The sequence below is a fragment of the Salmo trutta genome, chromosome 40 (assembly GCF_901001165.1).
Source record: "Salmo trutta chromosome 40, fSalTru1.1, whole genome shotgun sequence".
NCBI lineage: Eukaryota > Metazoa > Chordata > Actinopteri > Salmoniformes > Salmonidae > Salmo > Salmo trutta.
In genome coordinates, this window is record NC_042996.1 from 15,856,128 (window position 1) to 15,878,925 (window position 22,798).

General features: G+C 46.0%; 2 protein-coding genes across 4 annotated transcripts in view; both read left to right on the forward strand.

The window, feature by feature from the left end:
- The first annotated feature begins 839 nt into the window (after nt 1-839).
- Nucleotides 840-6,150, forward strand: LOC115180527 (inhibitor of growth protein 3). 3 transcript variants are annotated; one of them, XM_029742683.1, is made up of 11 exons: nt 841-979; nt 1,124-1,195; nt 2,035-2,135; nt 2,511-2,576; nt 3,002-3,098; nt 3,375-3,446; nt 3,644-3,927; nt 4,202-4,410; nt 4,728-4,920; nt 5,011-5,049; nt 5,183-6,150. In XM_029742683.1, exons 1-11 carry the CDS (start codon nt 952-954, stop codon nt 5,297-5,299), a joined length of 1,278 nt encoding a protein of 425 aa, XP_029598543.1. In that variant the 5' UTR covers nt 841-951; the 3' UTR covers nt 5,300-6,150. The 3 variants fall into 3 exon arrangements, with proteins under 3 accessions (XP_029598546.1, XP_029598543.1, XP_029598545.1); XM_029742685.1 differs by lacking the exons at nt 841-979; nt 1,124-1,195; nt 2,035-2,135 and having other exon boundaries at nt 2,530-2,665; XM_029742686.1 differs by lacking the exons at nt 3,375-3,446; nt 3,644-3,927; nt 4,202-4,410; ... (1 more) ...; nt 5,011-5,049; nt 5,183-6,150 and having other exon boundaries at nt 840-979; nt 2,511-2,665.
- A 3,268-nt stretch (nt 6,151-9,418) lies between these two features.
- Nucleotides 9,419-22,798, forward strand: part of LOC115180528 (cadherin-like and PC-esterase domain-containing protein 1) — a 78,212-nt gene continuing 64,832 nt past the window's right edge. Inside the window, exons 1-2 of the mRNA XM_029742687.1 lie at nt 9,419-10,412; nt 21,221-21,398. Coding sequence (XP_029598547.1) covers nt 10,116-10,412; nt 21,221-21,398 — 475 coding nt within the window. The 5' untranslated portion in view covers nt 9,419-10,115. The remainder of the gene's footprint in view (nt 10,413-21,220; nt 21,399-22,798) is intronic.

Consider the following 22,798-nt stretch of genomic DNA (forward strand, 5'->3'; position numbering starts at 1 on the left):
AATGCCTCTCAAAGATGGGCACTTATTGGTATATTGGTAAATGGGTATAAAAAAAAGCAGACATTGAATATCCCTTTGAGCATGGTAAAGTTATTAATTACACTTTGGATGGTGTATCAATCCACCCAGTCACAACAAAGATACACTACCCAGAAAGACTCAGCTGTAATCACTGCCAAAGGTGATTCTAGCATGTATTGACTCAGGGGGCTGAATAATTATCTAATCAAGATACTGTATTTTAGTGTTTTATTTTATCTTCTTTTTTTTGTACAAATGTTAGAATTTTTCTTTCACTTTGACATTATATAATCTTTTGTGTAGATTGTTGACAAAAATTACAATTTAATCCATTTTAATCCCACTTTGTAACACAACAAAATGTGAAAAAGTCAAGGGGTGTGAATACTTTCTGATGGCACTGTATATCAGGCCTATAATGGACTGACATTTTGTTAGACTATTTAAATGGGGGTGTTATTTTATTTTCTCTGTGTGTTACTTATAGTTGAATGTGTTCGTTATAGTGAAATAATATCTCAATTCAATGTGTGTGTAGGCCTACTCTACACTATATTAATTGTGCTCACCTGCATTGAAGCTACAAATGAGATATTTCCTTTTAATCAAGTATTAATTTAAAATTAAAATTGCGCATTTGCATTGAAGTTTGATGATTAAAATGTATTTACCTCGTTGGAAAAGCTTAATTATGTTATTTCAGTCAATGTTTGAAATTGATATGTCTATGAACTACAGAAACTAACGGACTTTTGAAGTTTAGCACTCAACTCCATATCTGGCCAATCACATTCGACGTCGCTACTGACGTCAGGTCCTCTGACCTCGGTTTGTCAGTGGTATTTTTTCTTCGGGACACAGCAGCTAGCGGCGCCATATTGAAACACGCAAATTATTTTCATTAACGCCTAAAATATCTAATTTGCCAAGATGCTGTACTTAGAGGATTACCTCGAGAGTGAGTATTTACGTTTATTTTACGCCTGGGTGGTATTATTTGTGTATTTACTGTCGTAAATGTGCATCATTTTAGCCGAAGCGCGCCCGGACTGTTAGCCTAGCCATGCTAACACCTATATTCGTCTTTTCTTCTCGCTGGCAGTGATCGAGCAGCTACCCATGGATCTCCGCGACAGGTTTACGGAAATGAGAGAGATGGACCTGCAAGTTCAGAGTATGCACTGTTACAGCGTAAACAGTCTACAAACACTTCACCGGCGAGCATTTTTCAAGTTGAAAAACACACCATTCTCAGTTTCGCACTTTTTGGGCTCATGTAGATAAAAAGAGTCGAACTCTTAACACTAATTAGTGGGCAAATAAAAATGTGTTAAATGCAGTGTTTTTATTTGTATAGCTAACACAGCTAGCGGTTGCGAACTTGGCTAGTATAACATTGCAACAACTTTCAGTAACCTGAGAAAGTTAACGTTAATGGGTTTGTATGATTGTAGCTAGGGTTCTAGAAATTACAACATAAAATCATGTTATATTTGTTTTCCATATAGAGGTCCAACTAACGTTTGCTGATGTGTGCATGCACAGAAGTTGAACAATGAATGTAAACAAAACAGGGGACATGGATTCGGAGCGTACACATCACATTTCTTCTTTCATGTGACTATAACTAGCTACATATACGCTAACAGTTTGCTAACTAGAACATGCACCAATATAAATTTAGGGGGGTACTTTCCATAGGGTGTATTTGAGAAGACTAATGAGACCATAGGCCTACTGGTATAATGCACATAAGCGTGTGCTCCGGGCAGAGTAACATTTATTTGGGGGTTCAGTCATGGAAATAGGTTGGGAACCACTGATGTATTAGAGGTGGTTCGGTTCACTGGTAGTTTTAATCACAAACTTTCTGGTCCACAGACACCGCATGTAATATTAGCCCTTCTGGTCAGCATTGAAGTACAAATCGATATGAATTCTTCCGCCTACAGAGTTATACTCATATGACCCATATGATTAGTGCCTCAGACACACCTGTTCCATTTGCTGTAGATGCCATGGACCAGTTGGAGCAGAGGGTGAATGAGTTCTTTGTCAATGCAAAGAAGAACAAGCCAGAGTGGAGGGAAGAGCAGATGGGAGTCATCAAAAAGGTGCCAAATAAGTCTCAGATGATGTATATTTCCCTTTTCCAAAAGACAGTTTTGTTCTTTTAATCCCATAAATGTTTTACGATAAGCTGTACTACAACACTTTTTGTGGTGATTCTTTGTGTTTTGTCATTTACATTTTAGTCATTTAACAGACACTCTTAACCAGAGCTACGTAAAATTAGTGCGTTCATCTTAACATAGCTAGGTGGGACAACATATATCACAGTCATAGTAAGTACTTTTTTCCTCAAAGTAGCTATCAGCAAAGTCAGAGCTAGTAAGAAGAATAAAACAAGTGCCAGTGTTGGTTCACCAAATGGTTCTTTTTTTTTTTTTAGATGGTGTCAGCCTCTGACTGCTTTTTCTCTGTTTCAGGATTATTATAAAGCATTGGAGGATGCAGATGAGAAAGTACAGCTGGCCAATCAGATTTATGATCTGGTGAGTTGGAATTTGAATGCCAAGACGGAGCTCTGTCTAACGATGTCTGGTTTGTCTAATGGGTCATGAGAAACCACTTCTATGAAAAGGTAGGGACAAGGGGAGTTAGAGGAGAATCTTTATCGCTGGTGGCCTTTTTCAAGATGATTTGTGGGTGCATGTCACCACTAAAATATAAAATGTTCTGTTCAGGACTGTGCGGTCTGTGCCACTAGGTGGCAGTCAAACAATGTGAATCATTTGGAAGTCACTAAAATGTCAGTCTTCAAGTGTTTTTAATGTTTATTTAGATATTGCCATTTCTATCTTTTGATATTGATCTATTTCATAGTGAATATTCAATGTGTAAAATCTTGGGGGGGTCTGTTCAACATCTATATTGTGGGGTATGAACAGTATGGTATATAATGGGGTGTGTTTTGCAGGTGGATCGTCACCTGAGGAAGCTGGACCAGGAGCTGGCTAAGTTCAAGATGGAGCTGGAGGCTGACAATGCTGGCATCACCGAGATCCTGGAGAGACGTGAGTCTCTGTCTATCACAACACCAACACTGTCTATCACAACACCACAGAAGCCCCATCCCCTTCATCTTAACTCTCTTGGCCCTGTCAGAATGTTGGGCTGACAGGCTGCTTTTTTCTAGTCTTGTTTCAGTTGCGATGGTATCAATCTTCCCATCGGGATATTTCAGCCCTGCTAGGGGGCAGTATTGACTTAAAAATTACCCTGTTAAGTCAACTGTTGTCTGTTAGTGTTGTCACTGAGAGCCAGCTCTAACATTCTCTCTCCTCTGTCAGGATCCCTAGAGATGGACAGCCCTTCTCAGCCCGCCAACAACCACCACGTCCACTCACACACCACCGTGGAGAGTAAGTACAAGTCTTGGCTGTTTGCCCAACTTTTTTTTTGGAGTTGTTGCATGTCGGAAGAAAAATGTATATTGACTAAGGAGCTTTGTTTGTATAGATGATTTGCTGCTTTCCTATGCGAGGTCATTACATTTACATTTAAGTCATTTAGCAGAGGTCATGAAGGTAGTAATTCACGTTGTGTTTGTGTGTGACAGAGAGGAAGTACACCACGCAGCCGAGCCACCACACTACAGAGCACGTCCCGGAGAAGAAGTTCAAATCTGAAGCCCTGCTCTCCACACTCACGTCAGACGCCTCCAAGGAGAACACACCGGGCTGTCGCACCAACAGCACGACGTCAGCCTCTAACAACGTGTACAGTGTGAACTCATCTCAGCCCCTGGCCTCCTACAACCTCAGCTCTCTGCCTGCTGGGCCCGGGGCTGGGGCAGGGGCCATCACCATGGCTGCAGCGCAGGCTGTACAGGCCACCGCACAGGTATAAACACACACTCTCTTTTGCACAGACACACACCTAACTCCACGGCCCTCTGATTTATTCAGATATGTGCTGCACTCATGGGGATCGGTATCAGTATCTTGACCCAGACTGTCTGTTCTGAGGATGATCTTATCTGATTAGGACAAATGTCCTTGAATGATGTGTGTCCTATGACTGTAACTAACCCTGTTCATGGCTATGTGTGTCTCTCTCTACCTGCCTTTCCCATCTTCTTTCCCTCTCTGTGCCCTCCTTTCCCTCCCCATGTCAGATGAAGGAGGGCAGGAGGACTAGCAGTCTGAAGGCCAGCTACGAGGCTATTAAGAACAATGACTTCCAGCTGGGGAGGGAGTTCTCCCTGACCTCCCGGGATACCACGGGGGCCTACTCCACCTCCGCCCTGGCCAACACCCTCACTCAGACCCTCACCCCCGCCGGCTCGGCCATCGCCTCCGACTCCCGCGGCGGACGCAAGACCAAGTATGACACAGCTTATATGCACACACACAACTTACACGCACACACACAGCCCCCGTACGCTCAGACAAGGATGACAAGCTCTAGCAGGTGGTCTTCTCCAGTGATATCACATCATTTCATGCCTTATTAAACCGTGTCAATCCACCCGGCATCACCCCACAGATGTCATGCCAAATCACGCGACATAATTTCAGTGTCCAGTCCCATGGTGTCACGCCACATTATGCCAGCCATGCTTTCCAACTCCACCCCCACAGCATGAATAAATAAATGGAGATCTAGTCTAAACTGTTCCTGTCTTTTCTCCCCCTCCACAGAGGCAACACCAAGTCTTCCAACCACCAGTCGTCGTCCTCCTCGTCTTCTTCGTCCCTGTCGTCGTGCTCCTCCTCTTCAGCCCTGGCCCAGGAGCTGGCCCAGCAGGCCTCGGCCCTCCCAGAGTCTGAGACCAACAACCAGGTGGACTGGACCTACGACCCCAACGAGCCCCGCTACTGCATTTGCAACCAGGTACACACACATCCAGAGACACTCTCTCACACTGGACAGCACACACCTACAGCTGACAGGTTAACTAAAATGGCTTCTCTCTTGTTAAAGGTGTCTTATGGAGAAATGGTGGGCTGTGATAATCAAGACGTAAGTACCCATTTCCATTTGGGAGTGCTTTTCTCATGTTCTACAGCTGTTACCACATTACTTTCACATAGGACTTTGTCAAATGAGAGATGAGGTATGAGAGCTAACCTGAGTGCCCTGTGTGTTTGTGCAGTGCCCCATCGAGTGGTTCCACTATGGCTGCGTGGGCCTAACAGAAGCCCCCAAGGGGAAGTGGTACTGCCCCCAGTGTACTGCCGCCATGAAGAGGAGAGGCAGCAGGCACAAATAGACACCCCACCTCTACTACCCTGCTCCTCATCCAGGACCCATCCCATTCCACACCCCTAACCCGCAAAACCAACTGTCAATGCTGTATCAACTGTAGTTCCTCCCAAACAAGTGTGTGTACCTGTTGTGGCCACACACACAGTATTCTTATTCACCTGTCTGTCTGTGTGACCTCTCAGGGGTCAAAACAGTGGGGTCAAAGGTTGTTATTGCAGGGTCAATCCTGTGTGAATATTTGGATGAGACACCTGACTGGAAAATCAAAACAAGGAACCAAGACTTCCTGATACCGCACCCCCTGGTTGGGTGTCCATTGTCCCCCTCCTGAATGTTGAGCCTCGGCGCACCCCTTCTCTCCCCCATTAATCAGACATTCCTCGCCTTTCCTCTTGTGACAGGAAGGGCCACACCCCCCCTCTTGCTTCCAAACACGGCTGCAACAAGAAGTGCTCATTACAGTAAAATTACACAGATACTCAGAAATGTAGTCCAGGGGTGTTTATTGGACTACAAAACCCAATGCTCTACAAGTTTTAATTTGAATTCTAAAACAAATTGATGAAATGCAACTATGACTTTGAAAATATGAGGGTGATGATTGGGACGGTGGTCATTTCAGGTAAAGTATGGATGAATATGACTGACCCTCCACCATTGAGTCCTGTGAGGCAGAAGAGTTCAGAATGTACAGTGTAAGATCAGTCATAACTGAAGCGTGTATGTCTGAGTAACTGTTTCTGTATGTGCGTGTGTATGTGTCTAGTCATTCTGTACTGAGATGGTGTGTTAAAGTTTCCAGAGATGTAGAAGAAAACAAATCCAATAAAGTGATCAAGTTCTTTGGGTTTTTCACGTGTTTCCTGGCTTCGTCTGTCAACGGTGGCCTCTTGGTCAAACTCTAGGTATCCATTGTATTTGACTAAACAATCAAAATGTAGATGGCTGTTGAATCACCAATGTTTTGATTCACAGCAGGCTTACAATGTGGAGTGATTGCTTTATAAGTGTTGTACCGACACAAATGTTATATTGTTGCAAAATTTACCAAAAAATTGTCGCATGTGCCGAATACAACCTTACCGTGAAATGCAAATTGAAGAAAACTATTTACTAAATGAACTAAATACTTTTTTTTTTTTTTTTTAAAGAGCAACAATAACGAGGCTATATACAGGGGGTACCAGTACCGAGTCAATGTGTGGGGGTACAAGTTAGTCGAGGTAATATGTACAAGAAGGTAATGGTAAAGTGACTATGCATAGATAATAAACGGCGAGTAGCAGCAGCATAAAAAAAAGGGGGGGGGGTCAATGAAAATAGTCCGGGTAGCCATTTGATTAGCTGTTCAGCAGTCTTATAGCTTGGGGGTAGAAGCAGTTAAGATGCCTTTTGGACCTAGACTTGGCGGTTCGGTACCGCTTGCCGTGCAGTAGCAGAGAGAACCGTCTATGACTAGGGTGGCTGGAGTCTTTGACAATGTTTAGGGTCTTCCTCTGACACCACCTAGTATAGAGGTCCTGGATGGCAGGAAGCTGAGCAGTTGCTGGCCATGATGCAGTGATGCAATCAGTCAGGATGCTCTCGATGATGCAGCTGTATAACTTTTTGAGGATCTGAAGACCCATGCCATATCTTTTCAGTATCCTGAGGGGGAATAGGTGTTGTCATGCCCTCTTCACGACTGTCTTGGTGTGTTTGGACCATGATAGTTTGTTGGTGATGTGGACACCAAGGAACTTGAAGCTCTTAACCTGCTCCACTACAGCCCCATCGATGAGAATGGGGGCGTGCTCGGCCCTCCGTTTCCTGTAGTCCATGATCACCCCCTTTGTCTTGATCATGTTGAGGGAGAGGTTGTTGTCCTGGCACCACACTTCCAGCTCTCTGACCTCCCTATAGGCTGTCTCTTCGTTGTCTGTGATCAGACCTACCATCGTTGTGTCGTCGGCAAACTTAATGATGGTGTTGGAGTCGTCATTGGCCACACAGTCATGGGGGAACAGGGAGTACAGGAAGGGACTAAGCACGCACACATGAAGGCCCCCCGTGTTGAGGATCAGCGTGGTAGATGTGTTGTTGCCTAGGGAGGTGTTTAGTCCCAGGGTCCTTAGCTTAGTGATGAGCTTTGAGGGTATTATGGTGTTGAATGCTGAGCTGTAGTCAATGAACAGCATTCTCACGTAGGTGTTACTTTTGTCCAGGTGGGAAAGGGCAGTGTTGAGTGCAATAAAGATTGCGACATCAGTAGATCTGTTGGGGTGGTATGCAAATCGAAGTGGGTCTAGGGTTTCTGGGATGATGGTGTTGATGTGAGCCATGACCAGCCTTTCATAGCACTTTATGGCTACAGACGTGAGTGCTACGGGTCGGTAGTCATTTAGGCAGGTTACCTTGGTATTGTTGGGCACAGGGACTATTGTGGTCTGCTTAAAACGTAGGTATTACAGACTCGGACAGGGACAGGTTGAACATGTCAGTAAAGCGTATGCTTGGAGTACACTTCCTGGTAATCCATCTGGCCTTGGGAATGTTGACCTGTTTAAAGGTCTTACATCGGCTACGGCGAGCGTGATCACACAGTCGTCCGGAACAGCTGGTGCTCTCATGCATGCTTTAGTGTTGCTTGCCTCGAAGCGTGATAGAAGTAATTTATCTCGTCTGGTAGGCTTGTGTCACTGGGCAGCTCCCGGCTGTGCTTCTCTTTGTAGTCTGTAATAGTTTGCAAGTCCTGCCATGTCCGACAAGCGTCGGAGCTGGTGTAGTAGGATTCAGTTTTAGTCTTGTGTTTACGCTTTGCCTGTTTGATATTTCGTCGGAGGGCATTGCGGGATTTCTTATAAACGTCCGGGTTAGAGTCCCGCTCCTTGAAAGTGGCAGCTCTACCCTTTAGCTCAGTCCAGATGTTGCCTGTAATACATGGCTTCTGGTTGGGGTATGTAGGTACGGTCACTGGGGACAACGTCATCGATGCACTTATTGATGAATCCGGTGACTGATGTGGTAAACGCCTCAATGCCATCGGATGAGTCCCGGAACATATTCCAGTCTGTGCTAGCAAAACAGTCCTGTAGCTTAGCATCTGCGTTATCTGACCACTTCCGTATTGAGCAAGTCACTGATACTTCCTGCTTTAGTTTTTGCTTGTAAGTAGGAATCAGGAGGATAGAATTATGTTCAGATTTGCCAAATGCAGGGCAAGGGATAGCTTTGAAATCATCTCTGTGTGTGGAGTAAATGTGGTCTAGAGTTGTTTTAAAACATCAAATAATGAAGTAAGCTTTTAACCCATTACACCGCTGTGTTTTAATGGTGACCTGCTCACCCCATTAGCATTGTATTTGACCTCTCAACATGGCTATTCAATCATGTCCCTCAAGGGCTGATGTACTGCTGTTTTTCTTTATTTGGCAGTAAATGTATTACTGAATGCCACTGATTTACCATGAGTCAGCTCACCTGCATGGTGTCCCAGGTCTAAATCATTCCCTGATTCAAGGATAGTAATGAAAACCAGCAGTGTTGCAGCCCTCACACACAAGGGGATTTGGGGGTACCAAATTTGGTTATTGATTGTCTACACTTTTTTTTGTTATATACAAAACTGTCATAATAGCTATATTTTTTAGAAGGAACCTGGGGTGTCTTGGAGAACTTACAACTTCACCAAATAAAGGGAGAATGTTTTCAGCCCTTGCTCTGAAAGGGAACCTTTTCAATAGCCTCTCTCGCCACATCTGACTGAAACAAAGCAGTGCTCCAACTCCTTTCTCTAAATAATGAGCCAAGGGAGGACTGGTGTGTGTGCCACAAATAGCAAAGAGTGAGCCCTGTCTTTTACCACAATTTGGAATGAGGGGGAGCATACCTCGACCCCGACCGAGGAGGCATGTGTGCGCATTTAGACCGCTCCATGTACATCGTGGAATTTCAAAACCGTTACTTTACAATAACTCCTAAACTATCCAGTTGAAACGGATCTATGGTATAAACTCCACTTCTTTTTTTTCTTTACCCGAGGGAGTTTTCATTTTGGGAAGTAGTAGACCCTGTGTGTGAGACTGTAATCCAGCCGTCCGCGCGTAAAGGAAGTTCGGCTACTGTTGACTTTTTTCTCTTAGAGTAGCCTAAGCCAAACCAGGTGTTGTCGCCCCCCGGTGCGCGGCCAGCGCTCGGATTTAGTGGAAACCCTCTTTGTAGTCTGTAACCTATTTCAGGATCTGAAGTCTTGGTGAACTTCTTCATTTTTCTAACTTCAGTTTGGCTCTATCTGTGTCTGACGGGATGCTTTTATGCGTCCTGCCTTTGGTTGTGGATGGGAATGGCCGTTTTCTGACAGCGCGCAGTAGCAGAGTCTGATCTAGCCACAGTCATGATGTTCTGCTTTTCGAGAATGTTTTTAATCATCTGAGGGGCACTCTTCCCCAAAGGAAGGGAGGGAAAACTTTCCCCTGCTCTCTCGGAACTCCATAGTGTTCTAGGATGTGAAAGTTGGACTGTGGCTCACTTTGATCTAACTTCATTCTCACGAATAACGGAATAACAACGTTGGGGAAAAGGTTTTGTTTGTTTGTTTGTGCCAGCTCACAAATCAACACTCGAGTTTGCCATAGTGACGATTCTTGGACACCGTGGACTCTGAAATACCAACCAGGTCATATTTGAAAGACAATGTTCCAGGTCTTTGTGTATTCCCGAAGTGCGTGTTTCTACAGATAGCCCCGCTGCTCTGTGTTCCTTCTATCCGGCCGGGAGAGCGGCCAGAGTGGTGTGAGGTCTGAGTGGGACTCGGAGAAGAAATAGGCTAAACATCTTCCCTCATGGTATGCCTTTATTCTTCAGCCAGCAAAGTTGGGAGTGAAGCGGTAATGTTTCTTCGGGGGCTCTGGACGCTCCGCCGCAGGTATTGCTCTGGACGGTTATTGCTCTTAGGGGTCGCTGTGTGTCTTTTCTACCAGACCCTGATGGTGGCACGGAGTCGGTTGAAAGGCGACCCACCCGCGGCTGATGAACGCAACAAGTCAACGATGACTGAAGCGTTGGAAGTATTTGATGAACTTCTGCAGGATCCTGCGAGGCTTATTTCTACCCTGGAGGCTTTGGAGAGGGACAGATATGTAAGTGGGCTTATGATAGAATTGCACTTGTCTATGGTCCAATTTTTGTCCTGTGCTTTAGGTAGCCTACCTGCACTTGTGAGGAACCTTGAATATTGGAGATTCAAGGATAAGCCTTGTTCCATCCCACAATGGGAAAGGCCATTTCCTCATCAACACACATGGGTGTAGGCTTTCTTTAAACAGTGCTGTGTTAGTTGCATGCAATGGTTGTATGCCTCTCTATGCAGCCTGTGTTTTGTCTTTGGGCTCAAAACACCGTCTGAGTTTCATTAACTTTATTGAGCAACAACCTTCGCTTCAAGCCTGACAACAACATTCTTGGATGCTGACTCCTTGGCTTAGCCTATATAACTAACAGGTTGAGCCTATTTTAATTTAGTTGTCTGCCTATTTAACTAACAAGTATCGTAAACTACTTAAGAATAGTGAACCGTTTTTTTTGCTATGGATATTAGTGTTGAGGTATTTAGATGAGCGTGCTAGGAGCTCGAGGCTCAATGCCCATTGGTCATCTGGATAAGTGCTCTAGAAGTTTCCCGGGTGCGGCTTTATTTAATGCGAGCTCTTCGCTCCACATAGATGATTGACACCTGTATGAACCTTTAGAAAAACAAGGTTGCATATCAATTTCCCGGGTTATTTTAAGTGATCCGTTGTCTGAAAGTGTTCCCTGATATAGCCTAAAAGTTCTGTCATTAATCAAGTTGGATTAGCCATTCTTTGACAGCTCTCATGCATCCATAAAATGACAGCTGACATAATCTGAGGTAAACCAAACATGGGGGATTTAAATGTATTTATTACCCAGCTGCCTCAAATGTGGCCTATGCCTTGACCATTATAGCCCTGCTTGACATTGTATGGGCTAGCTAGAGCATGTGTATGAGTGTGTGACAAAGACTATCAGTGTGTGTTTGTGCATATGTGTGTGTGTGTGTGTCATAGATACATGTGGGTAACACACAGATTCTAGATCAGCTCTACTTACCCACTTCTAACCTTTACCATTATGGGTTCAATTTTGAAATTGTTCCTGGAGCAGTTGTTCTATTAGGTCATACATTTCCTTCTCTCAGGTTGTCTTGGCCCCTTTGAGAGGAAGGGAAAGAATAAGTAAACAAGGAGGGGGGGGAGAAGGAGGGATAGTGTTGAGAGAGATATAGAGTGAGATAGAGAGGGAGACAGAGAGAGAGAGGCAGTGTGTTGGACTTGTTGACTATGTGGTTGACAGGGAGAAAGCGAGCTGTCACAGCCAAATTTGTTATCCACCACAGACACACTGCCTCAGTTTAGCTGTTGAGTGAAACTCCGAGTTCTAGAAACAGCCCTAACAGTTCTGAATGTTGGACGTATTGTGAATCAGAAGTTTGATGTCTGAACCATTACATTGCCCTTATTTCTCCTCTCATAATACTCAAAGGACTCTGTCATAGTTGACATTGAGTGTGACTGGGGGGGGTTTGATTGTTGACATGTCTAGAGCCATCGTTACAAAAGCCCTGTCACTGTAGTGTTTGTCCCTGTTACCCTCTGTGGCATGTCATAATGCCTAGCTTCACACTGTGTGTATGGGGTGTTCCGTATTTGTGTCTGTATGGGGCGGGATGGTGATTGGAATTGCTGGAAAGTTGTTAGGGATGGGGCATTTTGGCAAGGGTGTTTGTGTTATAGGTTTGCAATGCGTGTGTGAGTGTGTGTCCATGTGCGTGTGTATGCAGTCAGCACCTGTAGTCAGCACCTGTGTATGGCTGTCCCAGGCTTTCCTGGGGTGCTAGCAGGGGGAGTGCTCCAGCTGTAGGCCAGTAGGAAGTGTTAGATCAGAGTTACGGAATGTGATCCTCCAGCACTTTATCCCCTTTGAGTCTCTTCCAGACCCTGACAGCCCCATTCAGTCCCAGGGCAGGATGCAGGAACACAGCAGAATCAGGGATCAGAAAGCCATGGAAGGCAGCCTCACTCGCACACACATACACGCTATGATTCAATGGCACTGGTACTCCGATCAGAGCGGCATTGAAACTCACCACATATTTGTGTGGTGTTCAGAGTGGAAAGATCTGGATGCTTGTTTGCTGCTTTGACACTGATTGGCTGAAAGTGTGTATGGGAGGAGGTTCCAGCATTTGACCACTGGCACTAACCAGACTCTCTAAGCTTGGAGAAGGTCACAGGTAGGGTCAAGGAGTCAGTTAGTGTGCTGGGATGGTAGGGTCAAGGAGTCAGTTAGGGTGCTGGGATGGTAGGGTCAGGGAGTCAGTTAGGGTGCTGGGATGGTAGGGTCAGAGAGTCAGTTAGGGTGCTGGGATGGTAGGGTCAGGGAGTCAGTTAGGGTGCTGGGATGGTAGGGTCAGGGAGTCAGTTAGGGTGCTGGGATGGTAGGGTCAGAGAGTCAGTTAGGGTGCTGGGATGGTAGGGTCAGGGAGTCAGTTAGGGTGCTGGGATGGTAGGGTCAGGGAGTCAGTTAGGGTTCTGGGATGGTAGGGTCAGGGAGTCAGTTAGGGTGCTGGGATGGTAGGGTCAGGGAGTCAGTTAGGGTGCTGGGATGGTAGGGTCAGGGAGTCAGTTAGGGCGCTGGGGAGGTAGGGTCAGGGAGTCAGTTCGGGTGCTGGGGTGGTAGGTTCAGGGAGTCAGTTAGGGTGCTGGGATGGTAGGGTCAGGGAGTCAGTTAGGGCACTGGGATGGTAGGGTCAGGGAGTCAGTTAGGGTGCTGGGATGGTAGGGTCAGGGAGTCAGTTAGGGTGCTGGGATGGTAGGGTCAGGGAGTCAGTTAGGGTGCTGGGATGGTAGGGTCAGGGAGTCAGTTAGGGTGCTGGGATGGTAGGGTCAAGGAGTCAGTTAGGGTGCTGGGATGGTAGGGTCAGGGAGTCAGTTAGGGTGCTGGGATGGTAGGGTCAGGGAGTCAGTTAGGGTGCTGGGAAGGTAGGGTCAGGGAGTCAGTTAGGGTGCTGGGATGGTAGGGTCAGGGAGTCAGTTAGGGCGCTGGGATGGTAGGGTCAGGGAGTCAGTTAGGGTGCTGTGGAGGTAGGTTCAGGGAGTCAGTTAGGGTGCTGGGATGGTAGGGTCAGGGAGTCAGTTAGGGTGCTGGGATGGTAGGGTCAGGGAGTCAGTTAGGGTGCTGGGATGGTAGGGTCAAGGAGTCAGTTAGGGTGCTGGGATGGTAGGGTCAGGGAGTCAGTTAGGGTGCTGGGAAGGTAGGGTCAGGGAGTCAGTTAGGGTGCTGGGATGGTAGGGTCAGGGAGTCAGTTAGGGCGCTGGGATGGTAGGGTCAGGGAGTCAGTTAGGGTGCTGTGGAGGTAGGTTCAGGGAGTCAGTTAGGGTGCTGGGATGGTAGGGTCAGGGAGTCAGTTAGGGTGCTGTGGAGGTAGGTTCAGGGAGTCAGTTAGGGTGCTGGGATGGTAGGGTCAGGGAGTCAGTTAGGGCACTGGGATGGTAGGTTCAGGGAGTCAGTTAGGGTGCTGGGATGGTAGGGTCAGGGAGTCAGTTAGGGTGCTGGGATGGTAGGGTCAGGGAGTCAGTTAGGGTGCTGGGATGGTAGGGTCAGGGAGTCAGTTAGGGCACTGGGATGGTAGGATCAGGGAGTCAGTTAGGGTGCTGGGATGGTAGGATCAGGGAGTCAGTTAGGGTGCTGGGATGGTAGGGTCAGGGAGTCAGTTAGGGTGCTGGGATGGTAGGGTCAGGGAGTCAGTTAGGGTGCTGGGATGGTAGGGTCAGGGAGTCAGTTAGGGCGCTGGGGAGGTAGGGTCAGGGAGTCAGTTAGGGCGCTGGGATGGTAGGGTCAGGGAGTCAGGTAGGGTGCTGGGATTGGTGTCTGTCCATGTGTGTACGTACCCCAGTGGGGGTCAGTATCATTTAAGATGAGGGAGGACAATTAATTTTTTTCATGAGCATGGCCATATTTCTATTACAACATATTGGATGACTTTCATTCATATTCCATTCACCTAGTTCAATGTAACAGCAATAGGTTTAGGCTACTACATCACACTAGAATTTTCCCTATACCCATCATGAGAGAGCCTATGAATGAAAGTTTACAACATATGTGCACACAGGTCAAGAGAAAATTTTGAGGTGATACATTCAGTACCGCCTTGCAAACTCTTGCCTGCATCTTGCTGATCTTGGGTGTAATCATTAGTCCAACAGTTGCAAATGAGAGTTTCAATTGGACATTCAGGTATGTTTATCCCCATTTGGTTCCGTTTGCTTCCGTTTAAGAAATGTTTTTCAATAGAATTGGCGGAATGAATATACCCCTGATCACATGTAAACACAGTTCACTTTCATAGCAGCCATGTTGTATTCCTTCTCGCATCTATGCACTCTCTTCCTCTCACCTTGTGCCTTCGCTTGTGGACCTCAATGCACAACACATCAGCTCTATGTGACCAGGCAAAAAAAAACTTTCCAAGCCAAACCATATCATAACAGCTACACACATCCTACATCATTGTCACCATATTAGCTAAAGTAACGTCATAGTCAACATAGCTAATAGAACTAATGCGTTAGTAAACCCGCTGCAATCATGCAGTAACGTTAGAGTACAGTCAGTAAGTAGTTTAGCACTTACACCGGCCGGCGTCTATTGCAATAAATTTGTTCTAAAAAACTGACCTTGACTTGGAACCGTTCCAGTGTTGTGTTGGATAGTCATAGCCAGCTAGCTAACATAGCATACCTCTGTTTGAGCAGGGTGTTTGAGTAGGCTAAACTAGATAGCTGCATTTGCTAGCTAAGTAAGTGAAACTGAAAGTGAAAAAAATGACAATATCTCTCAATTTCTCTCTTGCTTCTCCTTCATTTTGGAAGAAATGTATATGTTTGAAACTGTTCAACTATTGTCTTTCTCTCTCTTTGAGTATATGACTCACCATATTTTATGCACTGCAGTGCTAGCTAGCTGTAGCGTTTGCTTTCAGTACTATATTAATTCTCTGATTTTTTGATTGGGTGGACAACATGTCAGTTCATGCTGCAAGATCTCTGATAGGTCATAGGACGTCCTCCGGAAGTTGTCATAATTACTGTGTAAGTCTATGGAAGGGGGTGAGAACCATGAGCCTCCTAGGTTTTGGTTTGAAGTCAAAGTACCCAGAGGAGGACGAAAGCTAGCTGTCCTCCGGCTACACTATGGTGCTATCCTACAGAGCGATGTTGAGGCTACTTAGGACCATTACAAAATAGTGTTTTAATCAATTATTTGGTGACGTGATTATATTTTGTATAGTTTTATCGAAAAAAAATTATACTTTTTAAAAATGTTTTACAATTTTTATCTTTATGAAGTTCACTGAGGAGGATGGTCATTCCCTTCCTCCTCTGAGGAGCCTCCCCTGGTGTACTCTAATGGCTAGGTCCCAATACTGTTAATTAGTCCTCTACTTGGTACCTTTTCTAAATGATCACTAATCTAAATTGAATGGACTGCTAGCAGCAATAGAAGTGGTAGCATATGAAGGAAACTCCTCAGTTGATGATTCTGATAGAAGGCTAGGAGTCACCTGCACCATATTACTGTACTGAGGAAGGATGGAGTCACCTGCACCATATTACTGTACTGAGGAAGGATGGAGTCACCTGCACCATATTGCTGTACTGAGGAAGGATGGAGACACCTGCACCATATTACTGTACTGAGGAAGGATGGAGACACCTGCACCATATTACTGTACTGAGGAAGGATGGAGACACCTGCACTATATTACTGTACTGAGGAAGGATGGAGACACGTGCACCATATTACTGTACTGAGGAAGGATGGAGACACCTGCACCATATTACTGTACTGAGGAAGGATGCAGACACCTGCACCATATTACTGTACTGAGGAAGGATGGAGACACCTGCACCATATTACTGTACTGAGGAAGGATGGAGACACCTGCACCATATTACTGTACTGAGGAAGGATGGAGACACCTGCACCATATTACTGTACTGAGGAAGGATGGAGACACCTGCATCATATTACTGTACTGAGGAAGGATGGAGACACCTGCACCATATTACTGTACTGAGGAAGGATGGAGACACCTGCATCATATTACTGTACTGAGGAAGGATGGAGACACCTGCATCATATTACTGTACTGAGGAAGGATGGAGACACCTGCATCATATTACTGTACTGAGGAAGGATGGAGACACCTGCACCATATTACTGTACTGAGGAAGGATGGAGACACCTGCATCATATTACTGTACTGAGGAAGGATGGAGACACCTGCACCATATTACTGTACTGAGGAAGGATGGAGACACCTGCACCATATTACTGTACTGAGGTAGGATGGAGACACCTGCACCATATTACTGTACTGAGGAAGGATGGAGACAAATACTTGGAAGTCTGGAGATTATATTTGACAGCTCGCCCCACCTGCCTGATGTGTGTATTACTTTACAGTACAGTAGGGCAATTTTAAAAGCATGTACAGTATGTCCCCAATGTGTACCCATAGTTCTTGTCCGAGGGTCTGTATTGTAAATGTCTGATCCCTGTATGCTTCACCATTCTTTGGAATGGATGTTTAGTAGCCAGCCAATGTGTAGGTCTATGTTTATATTTGATATGGGTTAATGCCTTGTCGGTTAGGTATTTAAACTGTGAGTATAGAATAGAATGTATTGTTTGTAAGGTTATGCGGTTATAAGGAAGTATGCTCAAGTTGCCTCTGGATACATATTTAAAATGGGTACATTGATTCATTATGCATGTAGCTTTCGGTTATGTTTTAACTACTTATTTGTTTATGTAAAATTTGTGTTTGTTGTGATTGAATGATGACTTTCGGATTTGTTTTGACTGCTTTCAACTTAGAACAAGATGTCTTACTCAATGTATTGAATGTGACATATGGGATAGGGGGATATGCATTTTGCAGACCCCTGCATATCGGTGTTTGGCCTTGGATGTGACTGGGTGATAGGAGTCATGGAAGGGCTGTCTATATATTGCCAGTGGGTGGTATATCTGTTTCTCTGTCTGTCTCTGTGTGCATGGCTGAGATGGGAGTATTTATAACCCTGGGCCTCTCAGACACACTGAACTCTACCCATGGAGCCAGTGGTAAGACTAAGCCACATCCTGTCACCGAGAGAGAAGGTTAGGGATGGAAGGAGAGAGTGGGGAAGAGAGCCAGAAAGACGGGGCAATGAAGGGCTCAGATGGATATTTTGATAGAGGGTCAGAGGGAGTGGAGGAAGAAAAGAGTGAGGGATGAGAAATGGAGGCAGGGAGAGAATGACTGTGAGAATAAAAGAGAGAAGTAGAGAACAGAAGAAAAGCCTATTTGGCAGATCCTTCACCAGTAACCAAGCAGAGAAGCAGCATGGTAGTGCATGACCAAACAGGCCTTCCAGTCCCAGATGAATACCAACACATAGACAGGGCCAGAACCAGGGCTTATACAGCCAGCCTCGGCCTCCCCAGACTCCCCTTCAGTCTCACACAAACAGGCCTTTCTCCTTTTGGCTCGCCCTCCTGTCCCCTAATTTCCCATCTCTCCCTCTCTTCCTCTCTCTCTCCTCCCTCTCCCCAGACAGCTAAACTTTCACACATTTATTTTCCTTCTAAACAAGTGCAAGGCCCATTAACCCTCTGTATTCCTCCGTCTCTCCACGGATGGAGGGAAACACGGTCATTATAGCGCACGGTTAACAGACCCACCTTAGAGGGCTAACTATCACACACTGGATGTGGTATGTGAAGTGAACCCAGGGGAGATTTATGTGGGTTGACTTTTCACGGTCGTATGGAAACGCTTTGATTTGTATGGGCTGCTGAGATCACGTGAGTCACTCATACATATTGTAGTACTCTCAGTCCATTGAAAGCTGTCTTTCCCCATAGTTACTAACAGTGTCAGTGTAGTTACTATTGTAGTGGAAGGTTGGGGTTAAAATGTCTGGAAACCAACCCAGAGCAGAGGGCCACCCAGTTCACACGTGACCTTCCACAAACACTGCTGTGACATCGCATTCATATGTTGCGTTCATATTTCAGCAGTGGTGGCAGAGAATGTGTAGCATAACCTGGCTGTACGTCATATTCAAGCCAATCAACTGTATTGAGTAATGCATTTGGGGGAGGATGTCTAGCGGTCTGGGGTCAAGTGAAGTGAAGCGTCACGATTGGTTTGGTAGTGTGTTCACGTACTGTATGTATGGGTCTTTATCATCTGGACTGGAGCGAGGGGTTAAGGTGACGATGTTCACCATAACCATATGTCTGCTAGCATCAGAGCGGTTGCCAGGGGGATAGCCACTGGAAGTAGTTTGAGGGAGGGGTTGCTGTACATTTTGGTGCCAAATGTTTTAATTCAGATTTTTCAGGGGGTGCTGCAGCACCCTCAGCACCCCTACGGCTATGGCCTGGGGGTTGCCATGGGGTGGAAGGGAAAAGGGAAGGGGGATACCTAGTCAGTTGTACAACTGAATGCCTTCAACTGAAATGTGTCTCCCACATTTAACCCAACCCCTCTGAATGAGAGAGGTGTGGGGGGCTGCCTTAATCGACATCCACGTCGTCGGCCCCCGGGGAACAGTGGGTTAACTGCCTTGCTCAGGGGCAGAACAACAGATTTTTACCTTTCGGTTACTGGCCCAACGCTTTAACCACTAGAAGGACCAGAGAGCGTGACCTGTTGGGAAGGATCATAGGTCGGGCCCAGTCAGCCAGGACTGTTAAAGATAGCAGGTCTATTAATATATGACAAAATGTGGGATACTGGGATTCAACACATACTAGCTACTGTACACTGAATCATACTGCCCCTCTGACAGCTAGAGGGGCTCCACTGTCTGTCACAGGGTCGTCATGGGGATGAGGGGCGGGGTCAGGTTTTTTCTCATTGGTGATGTCAGCACTGGCAGATTAGGTCATTTTAGAAAACATGAGGAACCCTTCATTTCAAGGGCTGCTTGTAAAGTCATTATAAACCATTAGTAAATAGTTTGTTAACCATTGGAAAACTACACTTTTAATACATCATCAATCGTCTGTATTCACAACACTATTTCAGTACGTGCAAAGAGTCATTATGCATTATTGATTAAAAACTTCTTCCCTCATCAAATCAGTTACCAAATGAAAAAGTGGAAGCAATTTCCTCGGTGAACCTGAGCTCATGGCTGTGTGCTGTGTATACCAAAACAGTATAATCAATAGAAACATAATTTCCCCAGCAGTGGTTCTCACTCTGCCAAATAAACAGTTTATGAGTGTGTTTAATATGAGTCCCTCTCGGCTGCAGATTATATTGAAGGTGCGCTGCTCAGAGGATTTTCTCTGTTGTATAAACACCTTGATTTGATTCCCCGCTTATTAAAGTAATATTATTCTAATATTTCACTCTGTGTTATGGGCCAACTGTAAACTCGCTCCTTCCTTTGCTGGAGGAAGAAGAGAGGAGGACGAAGGGGTGATGGAGTGTATTTGTTATTACTCAGGGAGAAAGGGAGCGAGGGAGAGGAAGAAAAATTGAAGAGGACAAAAAGAGGTCTAGTTCTAGGCCTAGGCTAACAATTTGGGGAATCTCCTAATGAAATAATAATGTTTGTGTCTGAACTGGGCCATGGCGGATTGGCAGGCAGGGAGGCAGCAGGATGAGCACTGTGGAATAATTGCATGTTTGAGATTAGTATCTGGGGGAAGAGAGGATGGAGGAGGGAGCGTGTGTATTGGAGGGTGGAGAGGATTCTGTGGAGCTGGTTGGAGGGGAGAGAGAGGAGGGCGCTGTGGGTGGGGGTGTATTGGAGGGTGGAGAGGATTCTGTGGAGCTGTTTGGAGGGGGATGGGAAGGGAGAGAGAGAGAGACTGGTTGTAGTTATGAGGGTCTTGTGACATTCTCTCTGATGTGTCCTGCAGCTCCCAGATGGAAACGTTTACAGGCCACGCCACCACAGGCCTCGGAAGAACGAGAGGAACGAAAGAGAGAAAATAGAGAGACTGGACAGGAATGGTATGGAGAGAGAGAGACTGGAGAGAGTGATTTAAAGGGAGAAGAGAGAGAGACCAGGGGGGACAAATGAAGAGCAAGAGTGATAGAGAGACTGGAGAGAGTGATTTAAAGGGAGAAGAGAGAGAGACCAGGGGGGACAAATGGAGAGCAAGAGTGATAGAAAGACTGGAGAGAGAGATTCAAAGGAAAAGGAGAAAGGGATAAGAGAGAGGAAGAGACTAATAGAGAGACAAATAAATGAGCAGGCAACGGAGAGGGAGGGACGAACAGTTCTGAAAGAAAAGTCCCTCTACTTCAGAAATGATATAGTGAAAACTGCCCTCCCTCTCCTTACTAAAGGAGATTAACTTTTTCTCCCTCTCTCCTACCCTCCATCTCCCCTCCCCTCCCTACCTTCATCCCTGCCCCAGCCATGACAGTTTGATCCTGCTGCTATCCTTATCCAGCGTATCCAGCCCAGAGTTGTGTAAACAGAGCGAGCTGAGCAGCTACAGAGCTTTCATGTGTCTCTGTCAGCCTAACCCTTCACAACTGGTTTCTCTCTCGCTCGCTAAGGGTTTAAGCTTGTTTGGCTCAGGCTCTACTACCTAGTGCTGTTCACTGTTTTGATGCCCGTTTCAATCATTTATGGTGGCATTGTTTAAGTGCCGGTAATACAAATAGGATTGAAATTAGAAAAAGTTCTATATGAATTGCCAGGAAATGATCAGTCTTGGCTTCATGGACTGTCTGTACAGTCTTTGTTTGTATTGCTTATAAATATACAGCAATGCTGTTGGTGGTTGGAGTGACCTCTCTATGTGTTGATATTGACATCCATCTTTCCCTCCTCTTCCTCAGGTCAAGGGGTCCAATCAGAACCGGGCTGGGCGGGTCACACAAGCCGTGGTGTTGACGGGTCAGCACGTAGCCGCGGATACGGAGGTCCAACTGTTCCAGCGGATCCTGGAGCAGCGAGGCTACGAGGTCAGCCTGTCCCGATACGCCGAGACCAACACTGCCCTGAGACATGACAACGGTGAGATGGAGGGAGAGAGGGAGGGAGGGAGGGAGGTTGAAGGGAAAGGTTTTTCAACAGCATCAGCTAACACTGAGAAAAGACAGCAGTGAGCGAGAGGGGTAGGAGAGAAGGTGGAAGAAAGTAGGGAGGAGAGGGAGGAAAGAGGGGAAGGAGGATAAAGAGAGAGGCAGGATGCTCTCCATTAGGGTAAGATAAAGAGGAGTGAGCAGGTTTTACAGTTAAGACGGAAAAAGTGGGGAAGGAAGGATGGGTGGAGAGAAGAAGAGAGCGAGGAAGGGATCGTGGAGAGGGATGAGAGGCAAGGAATGGGTGGAAAGGGTCCCAGAGAGGTAGAAGCCGATAGATAAATAGATAAATAACTTAAGTATACTATATGGTACAGTCTGTGCCTGCACACATACACAAACAATTATTCACTTATTCCATGTACATGTACTTCCCCTCGTAAAGTGAGGAGAAGGAAGTATACACACAATGGCTTCGTTCACTAGCTATTTGTCCACAGGCAAGTGACTTGCGCGCATACACACGCGCATGGCCGTATTCCAGTCACTGATGACGTACAGACAGGCATTAGAGCAGGGTTAACAGAGGTGTGTGTGTGTGAGAGAGGCCTGCTGCTCTGGCCAGGCAGGTGGGTGGGAAGAGGTTAAAGGGTTAACAGCTATAAAGCCTGGTCTGTAGGGCCTGGTCTGCACCCCCTGCTGGGTTTACTGTCCTGGAGGGTGGAGCTGTTTGTAGGGCTCACTATCCTCCCTTCTGCCGACACCGCCTTCGACTATACACACCCATCCCAGTCAGCCAAAATAAGGTTGATTTATTGCAGAAAAAGACTGTGAGGAATAAGGCAAGATTTCCTTCTTGCCTTATTTCAGGACTTTTTCTGTAATCTCTCCCTCTGTGTGTGTGTTTATGGAGTAGGAAAAGGAGAATGGTATTCCAGTGACCCAGTGAAGGACGCTACTGGAAAATCCTTGGAGCTCAGCACAGAAGTGCCATTTGGATAGTTCAGCTGGAAGGTAGAGGGGGAGAGAGCGATAGAGAGGGACACTCATAGGAGACCAGATGTTTAAACTACCCTTGTCATTCAGGGTCATAAATCACTGCTCTACTAGTAAGGATAGTCCCAAGGATTAGCTGTGTGTGTGTGTGTGTGTGTGTGTGTGTGTGTGTGTGTGTGTGTGTGTGTGTGTGTGTGTGTGTGTGTTTGTGTGTGTACACACATTCGTGTTTGTGTGTGTGCATGTGCCACTAAGTAGGTGTGTTATGTCCCTGTGTGTGTGTGTGTGTGTGTGTGTGTGTGTGTGTGTGTGTGTGTGTGTGTGTGTGTGTGTGTGTGTGTGTGTGTGTGTGTGTGTGTGTGTGTGTGTGTGTCTCCTGGAGTTTACTATCCAGAG